General features: G+C 45.0%; 1 protein-coding gene across 4 annotated transcripts in view; it reads right to left on the bottom strand.

Moving 5' to 3' along the window:
• LOC310830129 (ras-related protein Rab-18-like) overlaps positions 1–15,255 on the bottom strand; it is a 42,059-nt gene that overhangs the window by 3,614 nt on the left and 23,190 nt on the right. For 2 of the 4 annotated variants that reach the window (XM_083709765.1, XM_083709766.1), the window contains exons 8-11: positions 13,322–13,392; positions 10,947–11,021; positions 3,505–3,623; positions 236–359 (exon numbers count right to left, since the gene is read on the bottom strand). In XM_083709765.1, coding sequence (XP_083565891.1) covers positions 236–359; positions 3,505–3,623; positions 10,947–11,021; positions 13,322–13,392 — 389 coding nt within the window. The remainder of the gene's footprint in view (positions 1–235; positions 360–3,504; positions 3,624–10,946; positions 11,022–13,321; positions 13,393–15,255) is intronic. The other 2 variants (XM_083709767.1, XM_083709768.1) reach the window with 2 other exon arrangements.

The following is a 15,255-nucleotide window of genomic DNA, read 5'->3' as shown; positions in this document are numbered from 1 at the left end:
ACAATCCACACACATTTTCTACTCTCTCGTTCTGGTGCTGGACACAAGCTCACATTTGAACTTTTCACATGTAGCTGCACTTGTCTTCTTCACAACTATTATACCTTGCCCACCTCTTCAAAGTACAGCCAAGTTGGCCTCATATCAAGCTGAACCTTAAAGACTTGAACGTTTACAACTAAGGAAATGGAGGTTTGGCTGCATTTTCTATTTATATGGGGAATGGTGCACTTGCCTCCCAGTCAATCTCTGACTGCTTCCGGTCATAGGTTGGCTTTCTCTCTCGGATCCTCTTAAGGATTCCCTGATTCTCCACGGTAATCCTCACAAGTTCTATGTTCTGCTTCTGCCGCTGTGAACTGCAAAACCCAAACAGGTTAAGGCTAGGGTGTGGAGAAACACTCCACATTCCCAGGGGATGCCCTGGAAAAGTGGGGAAAGGCGGTTGGTTTCAGCACCAAAGTGTAATTTCTGGCCTTTAAAGCCCTAAACGGCCTCGGCCCAGTATATCTGAAGGAGCGTCTCCACCTCCATCGTTCAGCCCGGACACTGAGGTCCAGCTCTGAGGGCCTTCTGGCGGTTCCCTCCCTGCAAGAAGTGAGGTTACAGGGACCCAGGCAGAGGACCTTCTCGGTGGTGGCACCTGCCCTGTGGAACACCCCCCCATCAGATGTCTAGGAAGTAAACAACTATCTGAAGGCAGCCCTGTTTAGGGAAGTTCTTAATGTTTGATGTTTTATTATGTTTTTAATACTCTGTTCGGAGCTGCCCAGAGTGAAGAAGAAGAAGAAGAGTTTGGATTTGATATCCCGTCTTTCACTCCCTTTAAGGAGTCTCAAAGCGGCTAACATTCTCCTTTCCCTTCCTCCCCCACAACAAACACTCTGTGAGGTGAGTGGGGCTGAGAGACTTCAAGGAAGTGTGACTGGCCCAAGGTCACCCAGCAGCTGCATGTGGAGGAGCGGAGACGCGAACCCGGTTACCCAGGATTACGAGACTACCGCTCTTAACCACTACACCACACTGGCTCCCATACCCAGATGGACGGGTATAAATATATTATTATTATTATTATTATTAGTAGTAGTAGTAGTAGTAGTAGTAGTAAAAGAGACTAAGAGACATACTGTACGCTGCGGATTATTATTGGTGGCACCAGATGTTCCTATTCTGCTAGCACGAGACTTCTGCACAAAGAATAAAATATTCCCCTCCAATCCCCTACAGCGTCTTCACTCTGCACCCTCAAAATCAGTTTTGAAGGGTTCGAGAAACCTTCCAGAGCAGATCTGGGGGTGAATGGAGAAGGAGAGGAAGGGTCTCACTGTGTGAGTAGAGTTCTGCTGGTGGAACATTGGAAAGAGCCCATCATGTTTAAGGTCCCTTCCAACTCTACAATTCTCTGATTCTAAGACAAGTTGCTCATGGAGATGCTGGTTTCTGGCTGGAGAGTTCCTGCCTCAAAATCTACTCTGCAGCATCTTTGACTCCCTGCAAATACTATTTTATTGGGTAAAGGACTCCTGGACGGTTAAGTCCAGTCAAAGGCGACTTTGGGATTGTGGCGCTTATCTTACTTTCAGGCCAAGGGAGTCGACGTTTGTCCACAGACAGCTTCCGGGTCTTGTGGCCAGCATGACTAAACTGTTTCTGGCACAACAGAACACCCTTACGGATACCAGAGCGCATATAAACACCATTTACCTTACTGCCGCAGTGGTACTATTTATCTACTTGCACTGGCGTGCTTTCAAACTGCCAGGTTGGCAGGAGCTGGGACGGAGCAATGGGAGCTCACTCCATCGCAGGGATTTGAACCACTGAGCTTCCGATTGGCAAGCCCAAGAGGCTCAGTGGTTTAGACCACAGCACCACCCGCCTCCCTTTTATTGGGTTCTGCCCTCCTGCTGGAAACAGAAATGACCCAGAGGTGTATCTCTAGATCCCTTGTGACCACGTGGGGAATCCTGGGACAGCTGTCCCACTATGGAGAGCATCTTTTTTCAGCCATCTCATATTAAAATCCACCTCATTAGGACGCGACTGTCCCCACCCAAAAATGTGTGTCTTATATTAAATGGAAAAGAGAGCAGGAAGATGCGATGCGGATGAGCATCTGTTGAGAACATCACTCCTCTTGTCTGGTCATGAGCCATCCAAAGAGCTCTTGTCACGTTACTGCTATAAAAATGCAATGAAAGTAGAAAGTTTATTCTTGGATGTATTCCTTTGCCCTCCCCACCCTGGGAATAAATTAGGAGGAGGGATCCAAAATCCATAGCAGGGCAATTAAAATGTCACAGAATTGTGAGCAAGCTTCCGAGATCTCCAGGACTCGTAAGAAGATTTAAGTTTTAAGCAAAAGGGAAAGATGTACCTGGCTTGGCGTTAAAGCCCTAAATATTCCCCCCCGTTTATTTGTTTCTTTTGTAACAAAAGAAAATATTTTAATACAAAAACCCTCTAATTTTTTTAAAGGGACTCTTTCTTTGCGCCAACTGGCAGCTGATTGTTGTTTGTTCTGTTATTTTTATAGTTATTATTTCTCTCCCCCCCCCCCCGATAAAAATTACAATGCAAACGTTATTCCCCTTTTTATTTCATCAGCCTCAAAATGGAGCCATTGGGGAGAGACAGGCGACTCACTAGAGATTAAGCTTTCCTATTCTATACTGTACGAATGAACAGCTTACTGTCATGAAAAGCAGCTGGTTCTGAGACACCCCTTTTACAATCATGTATTAAATAGATAACAATGAGGAGGCAGCCTTTGATGCAGGGAGGACTCCAACCAGGGTCTCCAGCAGGTGACCTTTGGTGATTCACCTCCTATGGAGGGTCCTGGTCCCTCAACACATCAGGAAAGTCAGGCTCTGTGTGCTCTATAGGCCAATGTTCTTGCTGGAACTCAGTCAGCTGCCACCCTCTGCCCTCCTGACCAGTATGACAGACCCTTCAACATTTCTATGGGGAAAATAGGGACATCCTATTCCATGAAGATAGGGATGCGGGTGGCGCTGTGGGTTAAACCACAGAGCCAAGACTTGCTGATCAGAAGGTTGGCGGTTCGAATCCCCGTGACGGGGTGAGCTCCCGTTGCTCGGTCTCTGCTCCTGCCAACCTAGCAGTTTGAAAGCCAGTCAAAAGTGCAAGTAGATAAATAGGTACAGCTCTGGTGGGAAGGTAAACGGCGTTTCCGTGCGCTGCTCTGGTTTGCCAGAAGCAGCTTAGTCATGCTGGCCACATGACCCGGAAGTTGTACACCGGCTCCCTCGGCCAATAAAGCGAGATGAGCACCACAACCCCAGAGTCAGCCACGACTGGACCTAATGGTCAGGGGTCCCTTTACCTTTATTCCATGAAGGGGCCGGGCACCCACCAATTTCAGCCCCAGGGCCATGCACACTGCATGGCACCCACAGCCCCGAGCAACCACGGCTGTGGTGCCAAACTGGCACCCCCGGAAGGATAGCGTAGAGGCATTAAAGACTCACAACTGCCCACCTCTTTTTTTGGTACGGGTTCCAGCAGTCTACCAAGCCTGTGCCGCGATATATATGAGCTAGGCGTGTCGACAGGGTCTTGTTTTCCCGTTCAATCAGCCCAATTTTCTTTTGGGCGTCCTATGGAAAGAGAGAGTGAGAGACAGAAACTGTGAGTTTCTAGTTTTTTTTTAAAAAAGTTTTGTTTATCCTATAATAAACAGGAGCTCTCAACCCTCTCTCCAATTCCCCCTCCCACGTTTTTTTTAAAATAACATTTTTATACATACTCATGTCCCCATTCCCCAAGGATGTAATTTTTTTTAAATTTTACATTTGGCCAAAAAAGCAAAAAAATCCCACAACCCACCTCCCTGGCCCCTTTTCCCATGCCTATGTGCGTGACAAAAAGTAAAGCAGAATGTGACTGTTTTCTAAAACGGTGAATTGCGGAATTTTTGCTGGTTATTTTCTCTCCTGTTGGGACTGTGGTGGGCACTGCAGGAAGAAAATATATACGGGGTCTCTAGGTGCCTGCATATTCCTACTGCAGGGGAAATGGCAGTTTCATGGAAGGGAAGAAATCAATTTTAATTGGGAAAAAAGAGAACAATCTGTAGTGTAATGTCATTGTTGTTGTTTTAATATAATGTCACTTCTACAAATTTCCACATTTGCATTCATCAAAAAGAATAGACAATATATTTATTCATAAACTTCCCTCCCCTCCTTCCATGGTTCATTCTAATTATCCTCTGCTGCTGCATATTCTAATTACTCCATATTAGTTTTTTCTCCCAGCTTAATTATATAGTGCTGAATTCACTCTAATCCTACTAGCATTTTTAATTTGTTTGCAATGAATCTTCAGATATTTTGCAAATATTTCCCACTCTTCTTCCTGATCTCTTATTCTGCTGGTTAAACTTGACATTTCTGCATATTCCATCAATTTTGTCTGCCACTTCTCCATCATGGTGTCATGGTTTTGATCCCATTTCCCCAGCAACTTTTAATTTTAAAATATGTATGTACCAGACTAAATGCTAATGCGGCGACATTGACATTGCTTCCTTTTCTTAAAAAGAGAATACTAGCTGTGCCCATACGTTTTTGTTGGTGTTGAATTTGGTAAATGATATATTTGGGTGGGTGATGCTGCTGCAATGATTATAAATGAGAAACATTCCCTTATTTGGGAGACTTGACAACCTTTTATTAAAAGTTAGGGGGTTGTATCCGACTAACTAACTAACTAACTCAGAGTGAACCTACTGAAATGAATGGACAAGATGAACTTAGGCCCTCAGGTGGTATGGATGCCTGATTATCGTCTTCTAAAGCAACTACTCTATTCCGAACTTAAAAATTGAAATTGTAATGCTGGTGGTCAACAAAAGAGGTTCAAAGACTCTCGCAAGGCAAATCTTTAAAAATGTAGTATAAACACTGACAACTGGGAAACACTGGCCTGCGAGCGCTCCAATTGGAGAACAGCCTTTACCAAAGGTGTAATGAGCTTTGAAGATGCTCGAACTCAGGACGCAAGGGAGAAACGTGCTAAGAGGAAGGCACACTTGGCAAATCCACACTGTGATCAACTCCCACCCGGAAACCTATGTCCCCACTGTGGAAGGACGTGTGGATCCAGAACTGGCCTCCACAGCCACTTACGAACCGAACCCACTGTTAAAACTCTTGCAGTCAATCGGAAGCTGCGGAAGCTTCGTTGGACGTTCGTGTTTCAAAAACAGTTCGCAAACTGGAACACTCACTTCCAAGTTTGCGGTGTTTGGGAGCCAAAACGTTCGAGAACTAAGCTGTTCTAAAACCAAGGTACAATTGTAGATATATTAAAAATATTTGGGGGTCGAGTGACAAATCCAAATCTTACGTTGCACAATGACATCTGGTATTTTGGCTAGCACTGCCAGAAATATCTTGTAGTCACAACTAAGAAAACATTAACTGGCTGATAAGAAGTGTTCCTTTTCTAGATCGGGGAGAATGATGACATTTGGTTGCCCCTAAGAATGAGAAATTCCTTTCTCGCCTCCCTGGTAACTTTGGTTAGTGGTTGAATTAATGTTAGGGGAAACGCTTTGTAAAACTGAAAAGGGAAAACATCTAAAGGTGGGAGGTTTATTCTTTTCTAATTTCACATTTTTAATTACAATTTCCGCTGCAATGTTCTCTGTTTAATGAGTAGCAGGTTAGAGGGCTTGAAGAAGAAGTAAAGGTAAAGGGACCCCTGACCATTAGGTCCAGTCGTGGCCGACTCTGGGGTTGTGGTGCTCATCTTGCTTTACTGGCCGAGGGAGCTGGTGTACAGCTTCCGGGTCATGTGGCCAGCAGGACTAAGCCGATTCTGGCGAACCAGAGCAGCGCACAGAAACACCGTTTACCTTCCCACCGGAATGGTACCTATTTATCTACTTGCACTTTGACGTGCTTTTGAACTGCTAGGTTGGCAGGTGCAGGAACCAAGCAACGGGAGCTCACCCCATTGCGGGGATTCAAACCGCTGACCTTCTGATCGGCAGGTCCTAGGCTCTGTGGTTTAACCCACAGCGCCACCCGTATCCCTTGAAGTAGTAGTAGTAGTAGTTTAATTAAAGAACTACGTAAAGAGGTCTTCTCTCCTTTAGCCATTTCCCCCCTTGGCTTCTCACCCTGCCTTCTCACCCTGCCTCCGACCTAACCTCCTAAACTAGATATGGGGGGTACCCCATTTATCCTTACATCCCCCTTTTTAAAAACAATGTGTCTCTCTGGGGCCTTCTGGTTTTGAGTGTACCTTCTCAGACTCATTTCTGAAGATGCTTCATTTCCCCACCCCCCTGAGGTATGACTACAGTGTTTTCCTCCTGCTTCCATTCGCTGTTGTGTTACTCCTCCTTTCTTCTCTCCTTCCTCTCTTTCTGGTATCTGAAGGAGATGCCATTGGTTACGTCGCAATATTTCTCCAACGGAAGTCTGCATGTCGCATGATCTGGGGGCTACTTCTTGGCTTGACAACAACCCTCTGGGTTCATGGGGTACCATGGGGTTGTAGAGGGATTTCGCTGCTCATGAATTTGTGCCATAATGTTGCATAGAGAGACGTGGGTGGCGCTGTGGGTTAAACCACAGAGCCTAGGACTTGCCAATTAGAAGGTCGGCGGTTCGAATCCCCGCGACGGGGTCCCTGCTCTTGCCAACCTAGCAGTTCGAAGGCATGTCAAAGTGCAAGTAGATAAATAGGTACCGCTCTGGCGGGAAGGTAAACGGCGTTTCCGTGCGCTGCTCTGGTTCGCCAGAAGCGGCTTAGTCATGCTGGCCACATGACCCGGAAGCTGTACGCTGGCTCCCTCGGCCAATAAAGCGAGATGAGTGCCGCAACCCCAGAGTCGGTCACGACTGGACCTAATGCTCAGGGGTCCCTTTACCCTTTTCATTTTCCTTTTTTTACTGAACACTTCAAGCTGAGTCAGAGTTAAGGTGTTCCAGCCATAGCAGTTTGGTCCTGAGTGTTCTAATAAATAAGAGCTCAGCAGGGAATTTTCCCATTTCCACCCTTGTAATCCAGCTATGCCAAGTAAGGATCTGTTTTTGTATCCGAGGCCTTTTTCAGCAAACGCTTCACAATTTCCACTGTGTTTTCGATTGGAGGCAGATTTAATATCAAATGGCTATCCGTGGAAGCAATAATAAGTGTACTGAAAATTCATGAGCCCCTCTAGTCTAATGGTATTCGCCAGAATCCTGGAGAGGCATCTAAATTTGAAAAATATTTTGGCCATGTCATGACCCTAAAATTGAACTTCTTTCAGTGGATCCAGGCACAATGTGAGCGACGTCCTGCATGTTTCTTCTTTATGAGTATTGAAAAATGAACCTGTTCCATGGGTTCTTCGACATTTTCAACAATCTCCAGAAGTTTGAGTTCTCCTAGTCTTTTCTTGAGGGCCGAAGGAACTTCTGCAAGGTGCATATACCACTAGTTTCTTTGGCTCTGGGACGCAGGTGGCGCTGTGGGTTAAAGCCTCAGCGCCTAGGACTTGCCGATCGAAAGGTCGGCGGTTCGAATCCCTGCGGCGGGGTGCGCTCCCGCTGCTCGGTCCCAGCGCCTGCCAACCTAGCAGTTCGAAAGCACCTCTGGGTGCAAGTAGATAAATAGGGACCGCTTACCAGCGGGAAGGTAAACGGCGTTGCCGTGTGCGGCTCTGGCTCGCCAGATGCAGCTTTGTCACGCTGGCCACGTGACCCGGAAGTGTCTCCGGACAGCGCTGGCCCCTGGCCTCTTAAGTGAGATGGGCGCACAACCCCAGAGTCTGTCAAGACTGGCCCGTACGGGCAGGGGTACCTTTACCTTTACCTTTTTACCTTGGTTTTTGAACGTCTCTGTAGATGAATGTTTCTGAACTTGAATGCCATAAACCCAGAAGTAAATTCTTCAGATTTTGAACACTTTTCAGAAGTCAAACATGTCACGCGGCTTCCATATAGAGTTTTCCATATTGAGTTTTCGGTTTTCGAACATTTCGGAATTCGAACGGTCTTCTGGAACGGATTATGTTTGAAAACCGAGGTACCACTGTATACACTTTCCACCTTGCCTGTCCCTTCAAAGACATCGAGTTACAATGTGAATATCTTTGGTTTGCCTTATGATGTGCAGTCTTTTAACTAGAATATTTAACAAGTTTTGCGTCCTAGGAAAGGTTCTGTGTTCCCACACACTATTGAACTAGGATGACCTCCATTCAAACTTGGAACCTGTTCTGTAATTCACAGACACCTCTGTGCATCATTTCTTCCCCAGCATAAGCCCTCAATCTCAGATTTTGCTTTCTACCAGTTTTTTTAAAAAAAGAAGACTTTGAAAGGTTGTACCAGTGATGACATTGACCTGTAATCCCGTGTCCAACTTTTATTCTGCCACAATTCCACTTGTTTAAAAGGGAAGGGTCCATTCCTCATGTGGAAAAATTCCTCTGCTTTGCCTTGTGGGGAGATATCAGCTAACCCTTGAATTTTCTTCTGAGCTTGCCTTGGTTGGTAACATACTTTTTTTTGCAAAGCGGTTTTATTTTTCGCAAGTGTCGCAACACTTCCATATTGCAGGGCAGTGATTGTGTCTCCAGCTGCTTGCATACTGTACAGTGGTACCTCAGGTTAAGTACTTACCGTATTTTTTGCACCATAACACTCACTTTTTTCCTCCTAGAAAGTAAGGGGAAATGTCTGTGCGTGTTATGGAGAGAATGCCTACGGGTGGCATGCCTACGGATTTTCCTCCTCTAAAAACTATGTGCGTGTTATGGTCGGGTGCGTGTTACAGAGCAAAAAATACGGTAATTCGTTCCGGAGGTCCGTACTTAACCTGAAACTGTTCTTAACCTGAAGCACCACTTCAGCTAATGGGGCCTCCTGCTGCTGCCACGCCGCCGGAGCACGAATTCTGTTCTCATCCTGAAGCAAAGTTCTTAACCTGAAGCACTATTTCTGGGTTAGCAGAGTCTGTAACCTGAAGCGTATGTAACCCGAGGTACCACTGTATGCACTTCTCTTGACGAGGTATTAATTCAGGTATGTGTGTATGAAAACACACATGAAAACCTGCTCCTGCTATATCTGGGATTCCTGTGGCTTCTGTCCTCAGAAATCGTACCAACGCAAAGACTTAGAAAGGTTTTGCTTTAATACTTGCATTCTAGCCTCGGAGCCTGGACTGCCCTTTCACGAGTCAGATCACAGTCTTGCAGGAGTTTTTAAACAAAAAGTTCACAGTCTCCAACCCTCAACACTATCTGATCTCTAATTAATGAAGCCGTTAGGGTCCCACAGTTGCATTTCTGAATCATTTATTAAAGTCTGTATCGATTCCCCTTCTATCTGAGGGAAAACTTAAATCTTTCATAAATCTCATTGCTCTCTTGGGCATGCGATACTCATCCAATTTCTGCACACCTCCTGATAAAAAATTCCTCTTCCTTCTGCCTTGATTGCACAGCCAGAAAATGTCTGCTGCCTCATGCCCTGCTACAGGCAAAAACATGGTTACCTTTTGAGGATCTTCTTTTCATCCATTCCTGTACCTTGCATGTCAATGGTGATGTCATGTTTAAACCTTTTCCAGGAGTTCGCTGCATGGCCACTAAGTTTCAACTTAGTGTAAATGTAAATGTAAAGTATTGCACTTGGGCAAAAAAAATGAGAGGCACAAATACAAGATGGGTGACACCTGGCTTGAGAGCAGACATGTGAAAAGGATCTAGGAGCCTTGGTTGACCACAAACTTGACATGAGCTAACAGTGTGACGCGGCAGCTAAAAAAGCCAATGCAATTCTGGGCTGCATCAATAGGAGTATAGCATCTGGATCAAGGGAAGTAGTAGTGCCACTGTATTCTGCTCTGGTCAGACCTCACCTGGAGTACTGTGTCCAGTTCTGGGCACCACAGTTCAAGAAGGACACTGACAAACTGGAACGTGTCCAGAGGAGGGCAACCAAAATGATCAAAGGCCTGGAAACGATGCCTTATGAGGAACGGCTAAGGGAGCTGGGCATGTTTAGCCTGGAGAAGAGGGGGTTAAGGGGTGATATGATAGCCATGTTCAAATATATAAAAGGATATCACATAGAGGAGGGAGAAAGGTTGTTTTCTGCTGCTCCAGAGAAGCGGACACGGAGCAATGGATCCAAACTACAAGAAAGAAGATTTCACCTAAACATTAGGAAGAACTTCCTGACAGTAAGAGCTGTTCGACAGTGGAATTTGCTGCCAAGGAGTGTGGTGGAGTCTTCTTCTTTGGAGGTCTTTAAGCAGAGGCTTGACAACCATATGTCAGGAGTGCTCTGATGGTGTTTCCTGCTTGGCAGGGGGTTGGACTCAATGGCCCTTGTGGTCTCTTCCAACTCTATGATTCTATGATTCTATGAACTCCCTCAGGAGCCTCGAACCATTCCATTTTTTCTCTCATTCCAGTGTGAGAGCCAGTGTGGTGTAGTGGTTAAGAGTGGTAGACTCGTAATCTGGTGAACTGGGTTTGATTCCCTGCTCCTCCACATGCAGCTGCTGGGTGACCTTGGGCACTTCTCTGAAGTCTCTCAGCCCCACTCACCTCACAGAGTGTTTGTTGTGGGGGAGGAAGGGAAAGGAGAATGTTAGTCTCTTTGAGACTCCTTCGGGTCATGATAAAGTGGGATATCAAATCCAAACTCTTCTTCTCTTCTTCATTCCATCCTTGAATTTTCAGTTTTTCTGCCCCTTAACTTTTCTCGCTGACTTTACGCCTGGTACCACGAAATGTTCTCTCGTTCAATGATGAGCAGCTCCGAGGAGCTGAACAACAAATAGTTTTATGCAAGAGCTGAGCATAGCACATGATTTTCTCCTGCAGCTACTGTCTTGCTCTTAGCCCTACCTCCTGCTTGGGCCTGAACTAAGGGGAGTGCCCTTCAAGATATGGTGACATTTACCCTCACTTCTACTGCCACAGGTGCATTTTGCGTCTCCGTATTATCTGGCTCCACAATCTTGGGGAGTGTTAGCTTCTGAAGAAAAGAGAGTATGGAGACTTGATTAGATTTGCTAATAGAAGAAAGGTCTAACTAATACGCTCTACAGCTTCTTTGTTAACTCTTTAGAAGCCACAGTACAATACAGTGGTACCTTGGCTCTCAAACTTAACTCGTTCCGGAAGTCCATTCCAAAACCAAAGCGTTCCAAAACCAAGGTGCGCTTTCCCAGAGAAAGCAAAATGGATTAATCCCTTCCAGACTTTTGAAAACAACTCCTAAAACAGCAATTTAACATGGTTTTTACTATCTAACGAGCCATAACATGAAAGCAATAAACAATGTGCCGCAGTCACACAGTCAATCAATCAGTAGCTGAACTAGGTTCCACACAGTAACACACAAAAAGAGCCGCGAAAACAAAAACGCAAAATAAATAGCAAAAACAGACAGAGCTCGCATAACACTCAAAATGGAAGCATGGCACTCAAATCGGAAGTGTAACACTCAAAATGGAGCACGTTTGGCTTCCAAAAACAGTTCACAAACTGGAACACTTTGCAGTGTTTGGGTTCCAAGCTGTTTGAGTACCAAAGTGTTTGAGAACCAAGGCACCACTGTACTTTTAAAAAACAAAAACAAACTGCAAAACAATTCAGATGGTATGCTAAAACACCTCACCTACTTGTCTCCTTTTTTTCAAAGGAACTTTGCTTATCAAATAGCTGAATGCAATGTGTTTCAGATGTTCCCTTTAGAACTCACGTTTTTCCTGGAACCAGGTCATTTGTGTTTCTATTCCACCCTTTGGATTTCTTGTTTATTATCCTGGTTCTTTTGCTTCTGTGCTTAGTCACGTGTATTATGTTATGTGTTATTGATTTGTATACCGCTTCCTTGCCAAAATGAGCTTCTAAGCGGTTTACAAATGTAAAACCAATTACTGTATTTTTTCGTGTATAACACCCCCCTCCATGTATAAGATGACCCCTATTTTTGGGACCCCAAATTAAGGAAATGGGGGGAGATTGCCCAGAGTTGTAAACTTTTTTGGGGGGGATTGTGGCCAATCGCTCACACGTCTGACCACCACTGTCAATCGCATGCTTTGCCGAAGCCACCAATCATCGCCAGAAGCTGCCAACCGCCTGTCCAATTGCCATAGCAGCAGCCAATCGCCAGCAGGCCTTGACACAACCACCAATCACCCGCCCAATCACCACAGACAATCTCCTGCTCACACTGCCACCAATCGGCTACCCCCACTGCACTATCCGTGGATAACACAACCACCATTTTTAAACTTTTTTTAATAATAAAAAAATTGTCTTATACGCAGAAAAATACAGTACATATAAAAACCAATTACACATGATTTAAATATGCAACGAAACAATTCCGCCCATACTTTTAAAAACACCCATAAACTTAGTGTAGTTTTATTACATATGCAACTGCAAAACAGCCTAACTCCATAGATTGTTCCCAGATAAAAGCTGGAGTCTGGAGGGGCCCTGAATATTTTTTAAAAATAAGCACATCCTATTCTCCCTAAATGTTCCACCTCATTTTTCAGTTTAAAAAAGGCTGGGGGGTGGGGGAAGCATGGAGAACAGAAGTTAACCATTCTCAACCTGCTGATTCCCCACTCCAGATTGCACCTGCAGGATTTTAGACATGTGCTTTGGGAGACCAAAGAGATAATAATAATAATAATAATAATAATAATAATAATAATAATAATAATAATAATTTATGGTCAAAGACCAGTTCAAGGCCAAAGGGATGTTTGGAACCAGATGGCATGAAAAGCTGCGTAGGGTTTGATCAGAAGCAGAAAAGTGATGGGCAAAGCGCAAGCTCTGTGCCCTGCCTTTTGAAAGGATCAGGTTTTTTAGTTGCATTTGCTTGCACCTAAACGGTAAGAGGGACACGGGTGGCACTGTGGGTTAAGCCACAGAGCCTAGGACTTGCCGATCAGAAGGTCGGCGGTTCGAATCCCCGCCACGGGGTGAGCTCCCGTTGCTCGGTCCCTGCTCCTGCCAACCTAGCAGTTCGAAAGCACATCAAAGTGCAAGTAGATAAATAGGTACTGCTCTGGCGTGAAGGTAAACAGTGTTTCCGTGTGCTGCTCTGGTTTGCCAGAAGTGGCTTAGTCATGCTGGCCACATGACCCGGAAGCCATACGCCGGCTCCCTCGGCCAATAAAGCGAGATGAGCACCACAACCCCAGAGTCGGCCACGACTGGACCTAATGGTCAGGGGTCCCTTTACCTTTAAACGGTCTAACTTTATGCCCAACATCAGCACCAATTGCAAAGGGAAAGCTCATGTACCTGTATCTTGGAAACCTTGAAGTAGAGGTGAGTCTTGGCCTCTGGAGGTCTACTATCCACGTGACTTCTAGCTGCCGGGAGAAGAGAAAACGATTGTTTTTGAAAGGGTAGAAATGGATCTCTGCCCCCATACATATGACCTTCAAATATCCTGATCTAGTCTACGCTGCTTTTCCGGGTACCGAGATTCCAAAGAACCAGAAAAGAAACTGTTTATGTTTGCGGCAACAGATGCACGGATGTTATTAGCCCAGAGGTGGAAAGAAGAGATAACCCTGACCAGAGATGGATGGCCTACCAAGTTGATGGACTATGCCGAAATGGCAAAATTAACTGGCAAGCTCAGGAACAAAGAAGACAAGATCTTTAGAAAGAAAGGGAAAAGTTTATAATGCATAGACGAGATTATTGCAAGCGGGTTAAAACACTGGCAGGATTTTAAATTCATTTGTAATGTAACAGTATGTATGGATAACTTAGAAAGGTTTTTAAAAAATTGAGAAGTAATGATATGCAGTTGAAAATAGGATTAATAGGGCCTAAGGAAGGGATGGGGGAGAAAGCCAGGAGATTCAGTTTATACTCTTGAAAATCAAATAAAAAATTATTTCAAAAAAACAAAACAAAAAACCAGCCTATGCCAGTCTATACGCTCTCTCACTGACTTTCGCCCTGCACATAAACACCCACTGGCTGTTAGCAAAACCAAGTAGGAAAACAGAATATTCCTAATGACAGCTGTAAATCGTGAACAGTTATTGAAGCTAAGAGCCTCATGGAGCTCAATTTAAATTTATGAAGGATTTCCCCCTTCTTGCAATGCCTCCTGTATGTTTTGTTCTCTTCTGCAGCATCGAGGACAACTATTGGTGTTCTCTGAGGTGCCCCACGTAAGTTTGTATTTTGAGGGGGTTGCAGGAAAGGCTTTCGTACGTGTACAGGAGCTGATCAATTACTGTGTTTGGAGTCAGGAAGTAATTGCCACTGAAATTCTACTCAATATTGATCCAGAGCAGATTATGGATTCCACCTCTCCTGGTATGTCCCACGGAGGACCTTACGGTTTTCAAACAAAAACATCTTGGAGGTCCCAGGCCACAGGGAGGTTAGGCTGGCCTCAACCAGAGCCAGGGCTTTTTCAGCCGTGGCCCCGATCTGGTGGAACGCTCTGTCACAAGAGACTAGGGCCCTGCGGGACTTGACATCTTTCCGCAGGGCCTGCAAGACAGAGCTGTTCCACCAGGCCTTTGGCCAGGGCACAGCCTGACCCCCTCCTTTGGTAATCCTCACAGAACTCTAGCCCAATGGTTGCCATAAATTTGATCTGAACTGACTTTATAATGAACTGATTTTAGAATGCTGTATTATTTTACTGCTGTTAGCCGCTCTGGGCCCGGCCTTGAGCTGGGGAGGGCGGGAAATAAATAAAATTTTATTATTCATTTATTATTCCAACGTATAGTTAGCAGAGTGAAAAAACCTAAAACACGTTGCATGATTCCCCCCAAAATAGACCAGAGGCAATTATCCAAGAGGCTGGATTCTGTAGCCTCTCTCTGTAAAGATTGAAATAAAAAAGGACGTCAAGAAACATTTACTTGTCTTCATACTTTCCTGGGCAACCACCCTTGTTGCTCCTCAACCTTCACTTCTGCCTTGATGGTTAGAGTCTGATAGGGCTTTCGATAAGGCAGTTCAACAGCCTTTGGATTTTGCTCTCCTTCCTCGGAACTGCAGCAGCCTATGTCTCCAGTCTCCCTCTCGTTCAAATGAAAGCAAACCTAGGCGCCCTAACTAACTTATCTGTAAAACCCATAAATATGGTGCAAAGCAGACAAAATGACAACCCATTCGCCATCAGTAAGTATAATGAAAAGATAAGAATAGAACAGAAAATTGAATTACACCAGCTCTAAAACTCCAGACCCAATATT

The sequence above is a fragment of the Podarcis gaigeae genome, assembly GCF_964106915.1.
Source record: "Podarcis gaigeae genome assembly, chromosome: 13".
Lineage (NCBI taxonomy): Eukaryota > Metazoa > Chordata > Lepidosauria > Squamata > Lacertidae > Podarcis > Podarcis gaigeae.
This window is presented reverse-complemented; position numbering and strand designations above follow the sequence as displayed.